The 19,432-nt window shown below is 46.0% G+C and overlaps 1 protein-coding gene across 5 annotated transcripts; it reads right to left on the bottom strand.

Annotated features, from left to right (window-relative positions):
- Positions 1-5,341: 5,341 nt before the first annotated feature.
- On the bottom strand, positions 5,342-18,819 carry LOC6733633 (serine proteinase stubble). Of its 5 annotated transcripts, none has more exons than XM_039291527.2 (9): positions 18,695-18,819; positions 13,605-13,827; positions 10,187-10,344; positions 8,548-10,123; positions 7,938-8,339; positions 6,685-6,862; positions 6,477-6,629; positions 6,140-6,411; positions 5,342-6,079 (listed from the first exon to the last, which is right to left on the bottom strand). In XM_039291527.2, exons 2-9 carry the CDS (start codon positions 13,825-13,827, stop codon positions 5,916-5,918), a joined length of 3,126 nt encoding a protein of 1,041 aa, XP_039147461.1. In that variant the 5' UTR covers positions 18,695-18,819; the 3' UTR covers positions 5,342-5,915. The 5 variants fall into 5 exon arrangements, with proteins under 5 accessions (XP_039147461.1, XP_039147462.1, XP_016026593.1 ...); XM_039291528.2 differs by having other exon boundaries at positions 18,720-18,817; XM_016167221.3 differs by having other exon boundaries at positions 18,716-18,808.
- Positions 18,820-19,432: the final 613 nt, after the last annotated feature.

Below are 19,432 nucleotides of genomic sequence, written 5' to 3' on the forward strand. Positions count from 1 at the left end.
GGAAATATTGGGTTATATAACCGCTAGACGTGGCTAAGCTAACCAGATCCAGGAGATAAATGAATCTCTTCAAGTTAAACAAAGAAAATATGAATTTTAGTTTGTTCTTATTTACCTTTCGCAACAGACTATTAGTTAGTATGGAAATCAATTTACCTTTCGCAACAGACTATTAGTTAATATCAATAAAAATAAACCAATTATTATGATTTGAGGTATCAGCCAGAATATTTCATACTAGATCATAAGTAGACCACTTAGATCTAATAATACTATATATTTTCCATCTTTTTTCGCCCACTTTTTTCTTATTTTTTATTGCGAAATTCGATGGTTTTATCATGCTAATTGCAAGCCCACTTGATTTTCGATTTGCATACAGATATCTCTCAACGATGAGCCGTCAAAATTTCTATTTCACAGCTGGCCAGGTAATTTGCAGACTAAGCAGAAATATCGACAGGGGGCAGAGCGATCGCGGCGATCGATGAAAACATCAACATAATGATGGGTGAATGAGCGACAAGTGTGAGAAATTCAATTTCAATTTCAGTTTCCAAGACTGCCAGGCTGCTCATTCGGCGACTGCAGAAAGTGAAGGTTTCGGTTTTGGACAGCATTACTGGGATGTTGCCATGTCAACGCCTACCAAATTGCCGATTCGCGATGTGAGTTCCCCTTGGCTTACAGTTTATTAGCTGCTATTAATTTGTTTTCAACGGCGTCGATTGAAAACGAAAGATCATAGTGCCGGTCTGGTCTGGTCAGTGGTCTCCGGGCTGTCTGGAAGTCGTTGCTGGATTAGGACCCAATTAATCAAAACGGGGCGTCGACACGTATTTTGATTTATTGCCAGCAATGAGTTGCTTTCCATTTTGCAGCCTCAAAGGGTCGAGCTGTGGAGTTCAGTAGCCCTCAGGTTCGGTATTTGGTGGGGATCTGTGACTAATTGAAAAGGCAATAATTTCACTTTTAGCAAGTGGCGAGCCATGTTTGCCCACTAAGCCAAACAAGACAGGGCAGACGAGAAAAGAAACTACGGCGTAACAAATGAAAGTGAGTAGCAGGCAAAAAACAGCAGCAACTACAAATGACATACAGCCAATGATTGTTAAGCCAATGTATGACATGTTCGCTGTGGCCAGGACTACCCTCCATCCCCCCTGCAAACAAAGATCCCCTCGCCCAGTCAACTAAGTCGTGTTTTCTAAAGCGACAGCAAATCACGCATACGCCACCGGTGACAACTTGCGCTTTCAATTATCGCGTGTCAATGGCCCACGAAAAGGGTCTTCTCTAATCGCGCTGGATTGTGTACCTATGATTTAATTTCGGTTTCTTTTCGCACACAAATGTTATTCAATAAGCTCGTAAACGAGTCGGACCGCTCGCGATTAGAGAAATGGGCGAAACTTTGGCACGAATTTAGGGTCGTAAAGAGAGCTTATTGACTTTGGCAGCGGTTTCGTAACAGATTCTCCAAGAGGTAGAACCAATATTTGTATGGCCTAAATTAAACTAATTTTAATACGCTTGAGTTTGTGGCAGAAATTCCTTTCTAATCTGATTCAATTAGTAATATTTAAAATAAAGAAGTGATCTAATACCTTTTTTTCTTGGCAATCTTAAACTATAAGGGTATTTAGTTTGGAGCCTATTGTTTGTCTAATTCTTTTTGGCACGACTTGGCCGGTGGTCGAATTGGCCAGCTTGCGCCTCGTTTAATTGCACCATTATTTCACTTTGATGCCATTTTAATTTAATTCCATTTGCGCAACGACTTTCGTCTTCATTAGCTGCGTTTTTCTGCGCATTGTTTGCTTTTTGGCTGTCCAAAAAATTTTGCACCTTTCACAGCATCCATTTGACTTCCGTCACCGTTTCTTCTCCAGTTTCGTTGTGAGTATTTTCTTTTCGTTTTTCTTATTTTTTATTTAGTTATTTATTTGCCTGGTAATCAAGGTTCGACTGTGCGGCCATTTAATTGGCGAAAATTGAAAAGGGAAAACATTTTACGTCCAAGACGCTTTGTGTAGGCGTCCACCGCAGATAATGCTATTAATTAGAAAGCGAAACTAAAAAATTCATTTAGATTATGCGAGCTGGGGGGCGGCGGCGGTGGCGGCGGCTGCAGGGGGAAATTCATAATTTCTTCTTGATAAATGTTGGCACGAAAACTATATATATTTTTTTGTACAATTGCCTTCACTTTTTTGATGATGTCCGAAGGGCAAAGGGCAGAAAAAGGTTTACATTTTGGAAAAGGAAAGGGAAGCTTCGATGGCCTGAGGCCACGGGCAAATGATTTACTTTGACTGCCGGTGAAATGGAGAAGTCTGGAAGGCCAAAGGCTGGCCAAGATTTTCCCCCGCAGCTTAACGAGACTCAAAATCGCAATTCTCATGGCTATGCTAGAGACTTCCATATTTAGACATTCCACCGACACACCTGTGAACGAGCGGCTCCCAAATGAAGATCTATCAGAGCCGGTGGCGGTGTGAAGACGCTGGTTGCATCCGAAAAGCACTGGATATCTGTCCGCCGATCGATCTATCAAGATCCGAAGTGGTACCCAGACCAATAATTACCGGATGAGCAGTAATTTCCTACGGGTTACGTTTCAAATGGGCTGGCAGTGCCGTCAAATTAATGACCATCTCGACTTGGACTTGGTCTTGTGCGATTTCATTAAGCGATACCGGAGGAGAGGTGAGAGATGGCCCTTATCCGGGCTACCACCAGAACGGTGGCATTTCCCAGCGATGGCCCCCTCCTCCTCCGATTGAAGAAAGGGAAAATATTGTCCATGAGTACTTTTCAATTGTTTCCATAGATGGGCCTATAAATCTGGGGAAAGATCTTATACATATTATTGTAGCACTTGGACTTTCGTTTTTTGTTTGCTACTCAAGTGGCTGCGCAGTTGCCGGCACAGTTCCTATAAATCTTTTTGCCCAGAAAAATAAGAAATTTCCATTGTACGGCGCGCTGGGAAAGTCCAAGTGCCAGAGTCGTCATTGTGCATTCGGTTCGGGTAACTGCTCGGACGGAGTAGTTGGTGGTCATCTCTGGGCCAGAAGCCCCATGATCTCTGCCTGACACTCGCCCCCTCACTCGCAGTGGTCGTGTGTGCGGCTTTTGATGATGCTTGAAGCGTTTTAATTGTGCAACGTTTCTTTAGAAATTAAATGCAAGACTCTTCAGTTACTTCATAGCTTTCGTTTTCCATGGGAATGCTCTGGATTCCATTCGAGTTGTGTTTAGTCCGCTATTCGATTGTACCTAAGCCAATGACAATAGTAATAACAATCAAATTTCGCACCAATCTCTTATGCAAGATGCTTTAGGTTTCACTACCCATTACCAATGGCAGCCCATAAATAAAGCGATCGAGTGTCATAAATCCTCAGATTGTTTGACCAATTAATTCAAATAGAGCCGAATTTCACTTTCGCTAGGCACAGTTTTCGCCTATTACTTTGATCAAGTTAACTAATCGCACCGGAGGATCATCGCCTGCCGGTTAATCCGATAATCTGTGGCCCATTACCACCACGAATCGCATGTGAAAGTTCAAGCCCAGGACCGACGACGACCCGCTCGTGATCGCAGCCGTTGATAATCCGTACGCATGACCCCCGTCCGAGTACGTGATATCCGTACAAATTATGATATGCCCCTCGCCGGCGATCTCGAGTTGTGCCCACGACATGCACTTGCAACGCACTCGAGGCTCCAGCTCCAGCTCAACCTCCGGCTCCCACACGCCTTGCGGAAAGGCCAGAGGGGCGGAGGGTGGAGCGCCACTTGGGTCGTCATATGCAAATGACCAGCAATTATCAGCCATCAACCGAGAGCGAAAGTTTCACGAGCCGGCAATTGCAGGGCGTTCATACCAACCTGGAGGCCAAATAGTTGCTTTCAACTTATAGAATTGCGTGGATTCGCGTTCCTAACCAAGGTGTATTACGATAACGTTTGCCTTCCTTATTACTTATTTTGATTAATTCATGAACCCTTAATAAAGATCCAAAAACCAATAATTTTGATATGAAAAACACATTGGAATCGAGTATCATCTACATTGGTGTATAAGTTCTAGTTAAACGTCGATAAAAAGTGCTCCCCCAACGTTATTATTGGGCAAATAAAAATTTGTCAAATATTTGTTGTAGTAGATACCCCAATCCGATAGAAATATTTCCTAGACACAGATAGATCTCAGGTGGCTTTATTTTTGGCGGCTTTGCGTGTTAATCGCTTGCTACATGTTTCGCATATCTAATAATTTTACAAAATTAATAGAGGCGTGTGCCCGCCCTTCGGGCGAAGAAAGTTTTTAGTTTTGCCTCAGTGGCACCTGCCAAATAATGTGCGATCCGCTGCCCAAGTCGGTGTCGTCTCATGCATAAGGAATTCGAGTGCTGCGTTTGGGGTTTCTGGATGGTGTCAATTTGTTGTACCCTAGTAAAATAAATAAATACATTTATTTCAAGACTTTAAAAAGATAGTAGATGGAACTCAATTGAGAAGTGTTTCGCTTAAGAAATTTCTTCTGTTCGAAAGTTTTTGGTAATAGTTGAGACTATTTTTTGTTACTTGACATCGGATCTGTTATTATAAATAAATATTTTTCTGCAGCTTTTCTTATATTCAGGACTTAGGTCCTTTTACATTTATCGTTAACTATTTCACTGTTACCTTAAATAATTTTCATGATATTTTATGCCTTTTGTGCCTAAAATACTTTATTTTTCAAATTTTGAAAGCCCAATGGCCGATCTTTCACATGCAATTTGTTTGAATTCGCCGCACAAATATGGTTTAAGTCAAGGCTAAATAATTTATCCAAGATTGTTACCAAACCTTGTACACCTTTTTTCAGAGATAGGTGGAGCCAAAGATTTTTTGTAAAAAAAGTTTATTGATAGAAGATAAGTATTGGAGTCCTGTTTGGATGACTAACGTTTCATTAATATATATTTTATTATTTTGTCAATATATCCACGATGTTTTTACGTCGAAGAAGTACCTCCAATTCCAACATATTTTTTTAACGACTTAACCGGCATCGCCTACATACAGCGACTATATTAATTAATAAACTTTAATACAGCGATACGTACCAAACTAAATTATAAGAGTGTCATTTTTATCATTTCATTCTTAATTCATTATTATTCTAAATTTTTTGTTCAAAATATTCATGAGGTCAACAAACAAATACTTTTAAATAAATGTATTATAATTCGTGGTTATACCCTTGAAAGGCCTCATGTAGTAACAAACCCGTAATTAGTAAAACACCCGAAAACTTGTTTGTTTTAAACATTTTATTAGAATTAATTTTGTTGTGCATGAGCTGCTATAAATAAATAATTACAGTACGTTATAAAATAAAATTACAATAGCTTCTGCCGCATGGTTCGATTCGGGTGGAAGCGACTTACGTGATAATGATGCCCTACCGAAGTACCCGACCGACGTCGAGTGCCCTAAATTAATGTTGTATAGGACTAAAGCTAAGTGTAAATGTTATGCAATAATTTAGAAAATTATGTACAGCAAATGGGAATAAATTAGGAGTCCGTCCAATCGGTTAATACGTTACATGAGCCGTGACTGCACAGTGATCTCTGCTTAATCACATTCACTAACTAGTTTAGGCTAGGCTAGGCTAGGCAACGCTAAGTGTAAGATTACGATTACGACAATGGAAGTGTCTGGTCAGTGGTTGCTGTGCGGGCAGGTGGAGGTAAATAGTGGCAACTGGAATCGTTGCTCGGGTTATGGCCGATCTGATGCTCCATGGGATCCCTCCATAACCGGAGCACGAGTCCGAGTCTGAGTTGGATTCCGATGCCGTGTGGGGAAGACGTGCTAGGCATTCACTAAGGATCGGGCCGGGGCGGGACCTAGAACTGCAGGATCTGGTTGATCCAGTCCCGGAACTCCGAGATGCGGGTATACACGCCAGGCTGGTTGGCCTCCGCACATCCAATACCCCACGATATAACACCGCCGAGGTGGAAACGCTTGTCGGACTCACGCTGCAGCACCATGGGGCCACCGGAATCGCCTAGGGAAGAGAACAGCATTGGTTTACAGAGGTGTCCACAACATCTGGCCATTTACTCACCTTCGCAGGAGTCGTAGCCGCCCTTCTTCCAACCGGCGCAGATGAATATGTGCGGTATGTGCTCGATGTAGCCCGCGGATCGGTACATGGACTCGCATATGGTGTTGTTGATTACGGGCACGGCAACCTCCTGCAGCACACTGGGCAGGGGTCCATCCTCGTAGAGCCGCCCCCAGCCGGTGACGAAGGCGGTCTGGCCAATGAAGTTCTCATCGTTGTCGGGCACGCAAACGGGAATGATGTTCGGCTGGAAGACGACGGGCTCGTAGAACCTGCCAGAGAACGGAGACGGAAGTTGTAGTTAATTGGGAACACCTCAGGGGGGCAACCAACTCACCTGAGCAGGGCCAGATCGTACTCGAAGGTGCGCGGATCAAACTGCGGATGCGAGGCAACGATCTGCACTCGTCGCTCCTGGTAGCCGTAGGGCTCCTCCTCCTCCGCCAGATCGTACTCTCCCAGGCGCAGCAGGAGATCGGAGGGTGGCACACTGAAAGTAACACTCATGAGCACTGGGTCTATGGGTTAGTCAGCGGATTACTCACTTGTCCACACAGTGGGCCGCCGTGATCGCCCAGTTCTCGTTCAGCAGGGCAGCTCCGCACTTGTGCAGGTAGGTGGAGGTGCGCCACTGACGCAGGGAGATCTGCCAGGGCCAGCGTCCAAAGGCCGCATTAGCTCCACCAACGATTCGGGGCTCGGGGAACATGCGACGACCGCAAACTGATACAAGAAGAGGAAGGATTCAGAGTGGGATCTTGGTTAATAGGCCTGGGTCAGGTCACAATTAAAGTAATGGGCCCGCCAGGGCCTTAAACATTTTAATCACTCCGCCTGGCACTCAGTCATTTGGGCCCAAATGTAATGTGCTTTGGCCAAGGAGGCTCAGTCCTTGACTTTGGCCTGCCCGAAGGCAGGCAGTCAACGGCCTACTTTATGGCCACAAACTCGCCTTGGCTCGAACCGATCCCATCCGAAGCGAGATCCGAGCCGAACTGCAGCGCGACTTGTTTCGATTCGTGCATCAAGATTGCTTTTGCCGCCGCAAATCGGTCAACGGGACGCAGGGCGCAGGGGTTCTGGCTCGGATTGGTTCGTTTTTGGTGGGCTTTGGCCGACGACCGACGACCGACGACCGACAACGTGACCCATGCGGCACAATGACCGCCGCGATCCCATGCACGATGCAGTCATTATTGTAAATGATTGCTGTAAAAATTGTTGCCGACTGCGTCTAGCAAAAGTCCTGCTTAGGAGTGTTCTTGCACTGAGGAAACTGATTGTGATGGTATAAACCTTATCTAAAGCACTGACTGGAAATGATGAAAACTTATCGCAAACAACTATCTATAAGAGAGTGTTTAAATTTAATCACTTAATTAAGCGATTTCATAGTTTTGACTCTCTATTGATTTTCTATTGTCTTCGAAATAAGTATTAGATACTTTCGCTTGCCCAAATTAGAAAATCACTCTAGATATTTAAAGCTCACTATAACCTCTGGATATAGAATTGATTCCCTTGATCTATTCTATTGATTTCGCTCGTGCTTTCTCCCTGTGTAATCATTTATGAGCTAGCTGGCCCAGGACAGCACCTCGGACATCTCGGAAGATGTCTCCGCTTCTTGGTCTTCAGTCCGATGATGCTGGCTCAAGGCCAGCGTTTAGCCTTCAAATTGAATTTAATGGCCACGCACGTTGGCTTTGTCTTATGGCCAAAGTCAGCCACGAGGTATTAATAGATTTCTCCCCGCAGGAACGGGTTTTCTCGCCGCCACTCCAGCACTCGAACTCACCTTCCTTGTAATCGACGCCCTCCAATGCATTGGCGGGTGCCACGGTGGTGCTGCCTGTAGCCTCGATGGTCGTTGTGTTCGGTTCTTCGCCGCTGTAATCGGTGGTTTCAGCTGCGGTTGTGGGACTGCTGGTTGTGGTGCTGCTGCTGCTGCTGGCTGCCAAATCACTGCCCAGATCCGTGTAAGATGATGTAGATGAGGCTAATTCTATACTGCTCGCTGGTGCCTCTGTGGTTTTCACTGTGGTTGTCGCTGCTGCGGTGGTTGTTGTTGTGGGCTTGGCTGTGCTGCTGGGTTTCGGTGGCTTCGTGGTCTTCTGCGGCTTGCCCGGGCCGTGGGTCTCAACTTCGCTGACACTGGTGGCCACCGAGATGACCACTTTGTCGGTGGCGCTGGGTGGTGCTGTGAAAGGATGCAGAACAGGCATTAGTAAGACCGCCATGTGCACTGAGAAATAATAATTTAAATGGGGTAATTTTTAAATAAATTAGTGGTAAACTATTATTAATATCAAACATTTCCATTATTTAGCTGCCTTTAACGGTGCGCTTATCTTATTTTAATCTAATGTCAAATATAAGTTCTTAAACTTCTTTTTTGTTAGGCTTACCTGTAGACGCTGATGTTTTGTCAGCGGCTTCACTTGATTCGGTGGTCAGTGGCATCCAATTAGAAGGCGGTGCTGGCTGCCAATCGTTCGAAATACTGGCATTAGTCGGTGGCTCAGCTTCTACATCGGTCCAAGTGATCAGGCCGGTCTTTTTGGTGGTTGTTGTTAGGGGTGCACTTGTGGGTGGCTCGATGGTGACCAGTGGTTTTGCAGTAGTTGTTGTTGTGGTTGTTGTTGTTGTTGCCTTCGTGGTGGTTGTTGTCGCCTTGGTAGTAGTGGTTGTTGTTGTGGGAGGCTTTGTTCTTCGAGTGGGTTTAGGCGTTGTGGTTGTTGTTGTTGTAGTAGTAGTGGTAGTGGTAGTTGGCGCGTTTGTGGTGGTTGGCTTCTTTTTGGTTACCAAAGGAGTGGTGCTACTTGCTGGTGGCTTTGAAGAACTACTGCTGCTGCTGGATGAACCCTTTGTCGCGGTGGTTGTTGTTGGCTCAGCAAGCAGAGCGGGCACCTTGACGATTTCCCCAGTGGGTTTCGGCTTGGGCCGCGGAGCTTGAGTGGTGCGTTCTGGCAGCCTCGTTGTGGTACGGTTTTTGGGCAGTTCGTCCTTAGACACGGTGGTTGTTGTTGATGATGTTGAGCTGGTGGTGGTAGTACTGCTGCTGCTCGTCTGAGTCACGGGCCTTCCAGCTGGCAATGTGGTGGCTGTGGTGGCATTTGCAGTGGTGCTGCTGCTGCCCAGACTATCAGCCGGCTTCCGTGTGGATTGTGTTCCACTGGCGGTGGTTGTTGTCGTACTCACTGGCTTTTTCGCAGGTGCTGGCCTCCTGCTGGAATGGGTTTTGTGCGGCTTGCTCGTGGTGGTGCGCAGCGGTGGTGTTGGACGTTGGGTGGTTGTGGCCGCTTTCGTGTTCGTTGTTGTGGGTGGAGTTGCTGTGGTTGTTGTTGTGGTGGTGCTAGTGGTTGTTGTTTTGCTGGTTGTCCTACTGGCTACGGAGCTGCTTGCCGTTGGCCTTGTGTGTCGCCTGGTCGTAGTGGTTGTTGTCTCCTGCTGGTGAGTGGGTTCTGTAACCGCTGGCGTTGTCGTCTCCACAATTTGGAAAGTCACAAACTTGGTGGGCACCGAGGTGGTTTCGATGCGCTGCTCCACAATCGGCGCAGTGGTTAGCACCGGCTTGGCGGTGGTTGTGCGCCTCCTCGGTGGCTTAACAGTTGGCGTAAACGTTGTTGTCGGTGCGGCACTGGGCTTCATAGTGGTGCGCACCACGTAGTGCGAGTTCTTGTGGGTGGTGTGTGCCAGCGGTGGGCGGCGTGTGGTTGAGAGCGTGCCGTTGCTGGTGGTGCGAACAGGTGCCGGCTTCGCGGTGCTCAGATAGGACTGGGTGACGTTCTTGAGCAGCTCGTTGGTGGTGTGGTGATGGGCGGTGCTGCTGCCGCTGCTGCTACTACTGGAAAAGCTGCTTTCGGTGGTTAGCTTGAAGAGGGCACTGGTGGGCAGCGTGGTGGACTCGTGGGAAAAGTGGGAGATGGTGTTCTGGTCAATGCTGTTGTCGTTGATCTCTGGCGCAAAGAGCGAGGCTTCCTCCTGGTAATTAGGCAGAGGAATTAGTGGGCTATGGTGGATTTGGAAGGGATGCTAATTACTCACCTTCATGGCGCAACACGAGCCAAAGTAGAAACGATCGATGCAGGTGCCCAGGTGGGTTCCATTCTGCTTGATGCAATCGATGGCGAACATACAGACGCCAGAGCGTCCCGATTTGCGAACGATGCAGGGCAGATGACGGATATTACGACCAGATTGGACTGTCAATAGCGAGGTAATTACCAGAACAATCAGTATAATTGTAGCACAGAACAATGATTATTATATACTAAGTAATGATGATGATGGGGGGACAAAGCAAATAAGATTCCTATTCTGGTCCCAGCGACTCGAATCGACTGCTCCACACCATTTCCGTTTGCTGCGGCGATTAACGCCTTCGAATTTGTACGCCAATTTGAGCCAGTTCTTTACCGTTAGCCAAACAGTTAACACAAGTGAAAATGAAGTGGCAACAAACGAAGACGATCACGAACACTAGCACGAACATGGGTATGAACCGCAGGCCAAAGCCCAGCAAGAGGAGAACCCATAAAAGCCACCAGATCGCTGAAGGGCGTCATCATCGCCCGGCCAAAACATACACATAAGACCGCCCGATGAGGCAACAGTAGCCCATCCGCATTATTGTTATTTATTTATTATTTCTGCTCTTCTGCGGCTGCCGCTTCGCCAAGAACCGCCAGCATCGTCATCATCTTGACCATCGTCATTGTGTAATCGAGCCGAGAATTATCCGAAAGCCCGAGCTTTGAACTTATATAATTACAGGCGGCAGCACGGGGCCAAGAGTTATTTGGTTATTTGTGTTTCGGGGCCCTGACAAATCGCGGCCAGGGCGAAATAACTTGGAGCAGCCGGAGTGTCCGAGGAAAGCACAGTCGGCGGTCCTGATTGCCCCTTTTGCTCATAAATTCACTTAACAAGCTGGGCTTACCGCTTAAAATACTCGCACATAAATAAGCCACTTTGCTTGAACTTTGTTGATCATTACAAAGAAAACAAATCGCGCATCGTTTGACCAAGGCGATTTTTTAAATACCTCTTTGGATTTCATTATCGAAGGTGCAAATTATGGGTATTTAATTTATTGGCTCTTATCAACTGTCAGTTACTTACTCTTTGTGAGTTATAAATATTTCATATCGGGTCGTATAGATAAAATGCGTCGAATGTTATGTTATATATAGGGAAACAAAACATGGAAATGGATTTAAAATGATTATTTAACATAAGTGTCTGCTTATTTAGTTTAACTATTCATCATCTTTCTGTTATCAAAGCCCAGTTTATGGTTATTCCCCTTTTTCAAACGAAATGTATGTATGTGTTGGAATTACTTAAAATCATGTTCTGAACACATCCAAAAGTTGATAACCCTATCATTCTAGAGGGTATTTAAATAAATATTGCCAATGGCCTGGTTGGTGTTTTGCGTTTATTGAACTTTAGCCGTAAGGTGCCGCGCATTTCTTATGCAATTAACACGAAATTCTGAAGAGCGCTCTCCTGGGCATTGAGTTTCCATGCCTCAGTGGCGGCCCAAAAACGGATGACTCAAGACACGAACTTAAGGCAAGAACGAAAATAATCCATCGAAAGGGGAATTTAGCCCGAGACATTGTCACGTTCCATAGATCGTGGCCAGGCCGGCAGTGGCAGTGGCAGCGGTTCTGTTTCTGTTTGCATTTCGTTTTGTGGCTTTTTGGGTCAACAGCTTAGCATATGTTTCGCTAGCCACTCGCCTGGCCTACCAAACAGCCAGAATCGATGACGGTGGTGTGTGGTGAGGGGAGTCGGTGGCACAGACGGCTAGAGAGGAAAAGACCCGCATTGCAATGAAGGAAATTCGTTTTTGGCATGCGAATGCGGCACCACAATTTCGTGGCCCGATTGTGGGTGAGTGGCGCAGCGGCTATGTGGGTCAGCGGCAGCCAAGAACAGAGGGTTCGGTTCGATCTCCGGGTTTGTTTGTCTTATTTCCCTTTCACTTGCCATCAAATTTACTTTCCGCTTTCTGCAGCCGCCTCTTGCCGCCCGCGTCTCCGTCTGCGTGTAGATACCCGAGTCTGCCCGAGTGGATCCATATTATTTATATTTTCTTTGTTGCCGCTGCGGTCCAGTCGTAAACATAACATGCTCTTGGCCAGCGTATGATTCCGATTTTGAATCCGTATAAGATAGCCGGTCCGCGTCCGAGTGTCCAAGACGGACTGGCCTGACTGGCGGCGGCGGTTGCTTATTTTATGGCAACATTCTTTGATGGCTGACCTCAATTGCTTTTGCCCGCTGACGTTCGCCAGTTTGGCTCTTTGGCCAGCTTCGGCTTATATGAAAGTTTCGTATAGTAGTTTTAGTTTCATCTCTCCGCTGGCCGCTCAAAGGCTGCGCTTTGTTGTCTTTCAGCAGACAAATTGGCAGCTGTGTGGGGCCGCAGAGGAAGTGCTAATAGCGTATAAATTTGATTCTTAATGGCTGTGACCCAATTAATCTTCGTTCCCGGCAACGCCTGTCTCTATTGTCATTAATTTTGATTACTTTCATTAGAAGTGCTCTGGCTCTGTTGCTCTTTCTGTTCCCAGTTTGGTCTCACTGCGGACGAGTTCGTTGCTTAAGTCTTTTGTTTCGGCTGTCGAGCTCACGCCTTTTTGGCAATAAAGTTTATGGCTGCCAGCTTCTGTTATCTCAAGATGGTTAATGCTGAACTAGAACTTTAACAATACTTTTCTAAGCATAAAGTTAAACGATCCAGAAATTAGACTAAGCATTAAATGTCTGCATGGTTTGCAATGATTTAAATCTTGGCTTATGCCATATAAACACCATACTGGATAACTTAATTTTATTCAAATAAATTAAGTCATTAATATTATTAATATTAATAGTCAATTATTTGGGTGGATAACTCTTTTGATAAGTTTTTTTTTTCAATTTGTTAATATAAAACAACTTTTATTTCTGAACTGCGCTAATATACTTGTTATGTTAAATATTCTAATTTTGCATTAGTTATTTTTTTTGAGTTTACAATTACTCAAATGTAACCAAAATGCGGATTTGGGTTTCTTCCATTGGACTCGGAATTTGTCTTTTTATTGTTGTTAAAGCATGTTAAAATATGCCACATTACTTTTCTCATACTTGTTACGTGATTTGAAACGTGCTTATTATATTTTCTCAAGTTTCTGGGGGCTTCTGATTTAGGGTGCGGCTACTTGAGATCTGGGCTTAGTTTTATTGTAATCACCGGGGATGCCTGACTTTTAATTGTCTGCGTGAGAGAAAGTGCTGGAGTTCTCGGGAAACAATGTAGAAGAAAGGGACTGATGGGATCGGTATGTGCATCAGCAGCCGAATCTCTTCCCGCTGAGTAATTCCCGTTAAGTGAGAGCGTCAATTGCTTGACACCCATAAACCCAATTGGGCAGATTCAATCGGAGAAGTGAGAGTGGGTACTTACACTGTGCTAAGCTGGGATTATCCACGAAGACGGGACTGGCGTCTGCCGTCAGCAGCATCAGGCTGCCCAGCGTGAGGAGGCTGAAGACGAGGCTGGGGCGTGGCATTCTGGACGTGGCTATCGCTGGTGCTCCAATTCTTCTGGGGGTCAGATCTGAGGCTTCTACCGCCCTACTGGCTGCTGTGTACGTATAGGTGTCTGTATCCGTGTGTTGAGCACCCATCTGCAAAAAGAGTTCACAAGTTGGTTAGTCTTCGCCCGCCGGATGAGTCATGTGAAATGTGAAACGTTTTTAAGGCCCTATTCAAATTGATCACTTAACGAATCCATATTTTTCTACACCAATCCGATGGGCACGGCCCAACAACCACAGAGAAAAGCAGCGGGCAAACGGAGGAAGTAACAAGTGCGTAGAAGCAATACGCCTCGGCTGACTCAAGTAGGTGAAAGTCTGTCTCTGGTGACTTGCATATGCAAAAACGGGGAGAAATGAAACAAAACACAGAAACAGAAACCGAACGAGCTAAATTTGCCCGGAAAGCCAGGGCGTATGTGTAATATGCGGGATGGCTTGTTTAGTCATGCCTAAAATGCTCCAAATGGAAAGCAAAAGTGTGAGCATAGAAAGCGGCCCGAAGGGGAATCATTTACTGATTGTATAATCTGTGCCCCGTTTACATAACCGTATGCAAATGCACTTAACCTCAGGTTCCCATTCCCAGGGCTGCGCAGGGCTGTCCCAGGTGCCAACCAGGTTCTCATCCCATCGCGAGCCAGGGTTCAACACACGCCTAATTGAGCCGCAGTTCGATCTGGTGAAGAAAGTTCAGCGCTGGAAAATGTACAGAAATGATGACATAAACCGGAGCAATCAAAGAAAGCGAACCACTAACAACCGGCGACGACAAATGACGATGATGAGTTGGCTAGAGCTAACTGGACCTGCTCCGGGATCCGATGACAAGGCGCGTCTATGTCACGCATACCTATGTCCATGCCCGGAGGCATCTTGCGGTGACAACACATTCATTGATCGACCATTCTGTTCTCTTCGGGTTCGGTTCTGTTCTGTTTAGTTTGGTTTCTTTGGGTCTTTCTTTAAGTCACGATTCTGCAGCGTTGAGAAATTAGCTGCGTTTGGCGGCAGAAAGGGGGCAGAGTAACTCTCATTGTTAGCGACTCTTCTGTTAGTTGCGTAATGCGGTCGTTGAACCTGGCTCGTAGGAACTTCGACCGCAACTTACTGAGTAAATGGCTTTAATTTAGCCCGAATGCTAAATCAGTATCGGGAATCTGTAATCAAGAACGGAAGCCATAAAACATATCCATGCGGATGCCTCAATTAGACGTTGAATTCAAACCGATAGATTGACTAGTACTACACACGATCTCAAGTCCAGTTCCACGATTGTTTGGCTTTTCGCAGCCTCAAAAATGTTGGCCAGCTATTTGTGTATTTGGGTCACGTTCAGACCATATCGGTATGCGTATCTGTATAATTGTGTTGGCGTTGCCTCTGTGTGCAAATTAACATGAATTTCTGAGCGATAACCAGAATGCCTGGGAAGAGCGAGATGTGGCCGGATCTGGGTCAGAAGCAGTAGAAGCGGATGATTTGCATGATTTCCATCGGATCGGCGGATCGGTAGATTGGGGGATCTGGGGATTGTTGGGGCTGTCCCTCCAGCTCCACCTCGTTTAATGGGCAATTAAGTAATTTCCACTCGCGACTCGATACAAGTGACAATTTCATTTGCTCGTTAAAAGTGAAATTACAATTTGTTTTGTTTGGTATTAAAAATACATTTCGCAGCGGAGTTAGCCCTGGGTAAAAGCGAAAGCCAACGAATTTCTTTGTAGCTTCTTTTTTTTTAGTATTTACCTAAAAGAAAAGTGAAATGCCAGCAGCGCTTGGTAATTTCAAATGCTGAACAAAAGAATTATGCCATTTGCTATGGAACGACTAGTTCGTCAAAAGAAACCACATACACATCGACTACGTTTCTAGTGTAATCAAATAAGAAGTGCGTCTCGCTGGCCGCTGCTTTCATTTCTGCTTACCAAAAACGGAGCTCGGTGAAATTTTCTGTGTATATTTGGTTTTTTTTATTTTTTTATTTTGTCTTGTGTCCACTCAGCTGCGGGCTGCCAAGGCCCAGCGGCTTGGCGCTTCTGGCCACATGTCCCCAACTGGCTGTCAAGCTAGGCCCAGTTCATTAGCTCAAAACAAAAGACTTAGGGCACAAACTCGATGGGCAGGCGTGCGCATCGCCTGTCGCTGAGGGCCGTCTAATTGTTTCAGCAGCTGCCATTGCAGGTTCAATACAACCATCAACGGCAATTTCTCAATTGCAAATGCCGAATGCAAATTACAATAATTACGGGCGAGCCATTTTGCGCTACTCTACGCAGGCAGCCTCATCCTATCACCCCATCATCAACTTCTCCTGGCAGGCGATCTGCCCGGCAAACCTGTATAAACCAGAGCGGCCTCAGAACGTGAAATGCAAATAACGCAACAGGCTTCCCACTGCCTGCAGATCATCTGTGGCCGCAAGACAAACGTGCTCCACCCCTCCACTGCCCCCCACCGCCCTCCCAGCTGTCGAGTGCGTTTTAGACCAAAGACAGGCGGACTGGCAGGCCTCCAACAATAAGGAAGAGTCGTGTGTGCTTGGCGCAGGGTCGACCCTATGGTACTCATCAGAAAATCAGTAAAATCTAACATAGGGAAACCTGAATGAACATAAAAACTGCATCACTTGCATTTGGTCAATCTCCAGTTTCTTCTCTATAAGGATAAATTTAACTCAATGAAACTTCTCTTTAAAATTAGCTCCTAGTCCATCTAACCCCTGATACCCTCGACTTGCCATTGGCATAACCACTATCAGACCAGTTCTTTAAACCGAAAAGCAAAAATCGTTTGCCGAGGAGCCAAAGGAAGCTGGAGTAAGCAAAGTTCTGCTCAAGATTGCCTTTTCTCGGCCGGCGAGGGAAAAGCAGAAGCAGTCGGCAGTGGCAGCGCAATTGAAACACTTGTACTAAGCTGCTGTTGCTCCTGCCTGCTGGTGGTGGTGGTGCTGGTGGTGCCCCAACTCTTGTGGCACGCCGCTTTGGCTCGCTTGCATTTTACAGGAATTTCAATAAATTTACAGAGGAGGGAGCGACTTTTGCTTTGGACTCGTTTCGAGCTTTGGCCGTGTTTGCGGCGCTTGAACTGGCTGCTCTTGTTTTGCAGCCTCTGCTGATGCAGTTAGTTGCAGTTATGCGCATCTATCGGCTGCTCGGTATCTGTATCTGAATCTGTATCTCAGCACATGCATCTGAGTCTGTTGCTGTTTTTGTTTCTGTTTCTGTGACCGCAGTGAGTTGGCGCTTAATTGACTTGTACGCGGTAGAAAGTGCACAACCACTTTGGGCACAACCACTGGCGCAGGGGAAAAAAGAGCCGGCGTATCTGGCGGATGCGTATCTGAGTCTCGGATCTTTTGCATTTACTTGCGTTGGCTGCCAGTTGACGTGGAGCTGCGGTTCACTGCTGCTAGCTATTTTGGGTCATTTCATTTAATTCGCTGTTACCATATGAGTGTGATTATAACTCTTACGTTTGTGGCTCGTTCGTTTTATGAGTTTCTTCACTTTTGACACTGGCTCTCGGCCTTTTCCGCAGTTCTGCCTTTCGTTTCTTTCAAAAAATGATCACACAAAGCACTGTTAGCCGGCTGGGAAAATCTGTTTCCCGAGATTCGTTTCCTTTCCCGGTTGGGATTTCGTTGCTTTGGCTTGGCTTGTATTCTTGCACTTGAACTTGCCTCGGGACTTTGGGTCAGGCCAATTATTTCACTCACACTCGCACACACACACGCACACTCGCTAAGTCCCCGAGCACACACACTCGCACACACACAGTCGCGGAAGACGGAAGACGAGCTGAAGACCAAGTTAAGAGCGCGACAAGTTGCGCACGTCTGCGGACTGGAGCTCACACAAAAGATCCACAAACCAGGTGAGCCAGGTGAAGCCACTGCCTCTGCCACTGGCACTGCTGCCGTCGCTGCCGCTGCCCGCTGCGACTGAGATTTGGCCACGCCGGCAGAGCTGAAGAACTTGGTAAGGCGAAATTGGTAAGTAAGCTGACTCTCTCTCGCTCGCACGCTCATTCCGGCTCAAAGTTAAAGTCAAAGCCAAAACCAAAACCAAACCACCAACATGTGCGTATGCGTGCAGTCGGCGTCGACTGCGCTACGCGCATAACGGTTTTCATTAAGGCCAACACCGAGAACGGCCAAAAGCTAGGCGCTGTTTCTGTTTCTGTTTCTTATTCAAATGAACCTCTCTCTCTTTTGGCCACCTCTCTCTTTTTGAAGCGGCTCACAGCTGATTGGCGGCACAAGGTGTTTGGCGGGGGGTGGTGGCGGTTGTGGCGGGGGGAGTTTGGGGTTAACAGCGCTTTCACATTAAAATAGCAAGAAGCAGAAGACAGCACACACAGCACACACACGCACACTTGCACACATCGTGGCTTTTTCTTTTAATATATATATTTTGTGTTGCAAATGAGTTTGTTTTTGCTGCTGCTCGCCATTCTTTGTCACCTGTGCGAGTGTGAGAGTGTGTGAGTGTGGGGGCCACCGTTTGTTTGTCTTTTAATTTATGCACGTCGTCAGGTTAAGAAAGTCAATCTTTATTATGCTGCGTCTCTCACAGGCAAACCTGTTGGCTGATAAGAATTGCATGGTGACTTCCTTGGCTTTTAAGTATGTTTTCCCAGAAACGTATGGGAAGAAACTTCTAAGGAGCAGCACTTCTAGGGAAAAACACTTTGCCCATTTCAGAAAGGGAAATATTAAACTTATGTTGCAAATTAAGGCAAAAGCTCGTTCTAACTTCTTTTGTCCTTTAATCAATGCACTCATTGTGGGAATTTTTCTTTTGTTTAGGCACTGCGACCATCACACGCTCTAATCCGCACATCATTAGGTCTCGTGAAAAGGCCATTTGACTGCCAAAGAAACCCATTTATACAGCACACAAGAATCGCGCCTCACAACATCTCTGTTTAATGAAGCAAACAAAACAAAACGCACAATTAACTATCAACCACTGACTGACTTGGCGATGACGCGTGTCTTTGGCCGTTCCTTGAACTCGAGAGACCTTGACACTGGGGCTGCTCCACAGCAACTGAGGCCTGGAAAGCCAAGCGATCCCCGATTCTTTGGCCAATTGCCCGAAGAAGTGGATGCCAATGTGGATGCTAAGAGCGAGCCCAGGTGAGAGAGAGAGCTGCTGATAAGCTCCTTTTCGATTCTTCTCCCCCTGATTATGTTATTGAGTTTTGATGGCACCTCCATCCACTGGATGCCCAGCGATGATACTGGTCATTGGTTACTGCTTGGTGGCCAGCGGAAGTCGGGCTCATTAGAAATTCAGATCATGCTCGGCATGTGGCACCTGTTGCACGGCCATGGACCCAGTTTGGATTTCCCGCGCTATCTCAGTAGATATCTCTGTTTGATGTTCGTGCCTGTTCTGGTATTTCTGGCTAATGTTTGCTGCCTCTGTTTCTTATTTGCCCAACAAGATAAACACAGATTCCAATCCATTTCGAAATCATGTTCTTTGTGCATCATTTGTATATGAGAGATGCTGCCTGAAAGTATGCAGTTTGATTTTATTTACCCAAGACGCGAACCACGCAGTGTGTCAAATGCTGCTTGGAATGTAAAAGTTAGCAGTACAATAATTTAATTCTACATTTTCAAATTTTTAAATTAAACAAAATTTAAGAGTTGAAAGCTGTTCCGTGAATTTCAGCGTAAATA

Source organism: Drosophila simulans, chromosome 2R (assembly GCF_016746395.2).
Source record: "Drosophila simulans strain w501 chromosome 2R, Prin_Dsim_3.1, whole genome shotgun sequence".
NCBI classification, from domain to species: domain Eukaryota; kingdom Metazoa; phylum Arthropoda; class Insecta; order Diptera; family Drosophilidae; genus Drosophila; species Drosophila simulans.

Coding starts and splice junctions, on each gene's coding strand:
- LOC6733633 (XM_039291527.2), bottom strand. CDS start 13,827: ATGGGTGCTCAACACACGGATACAGACACCTATACGTACACAGCAGCC. Junction 10,124..10,186: donor GCTCGTGTTGCGCCATGAAG/GTGAGTAATTAG, acceptor CCTAATTACCAG/GAGGAAGCCTCGCTCTTTGC. Junction 8,340..8,547: donor CAAAACATCAGCGTCTACAG/GTAAGCCTAACA, acceptor ATCCTTTCACAG/CACCACCCAGCGCCACCGAC.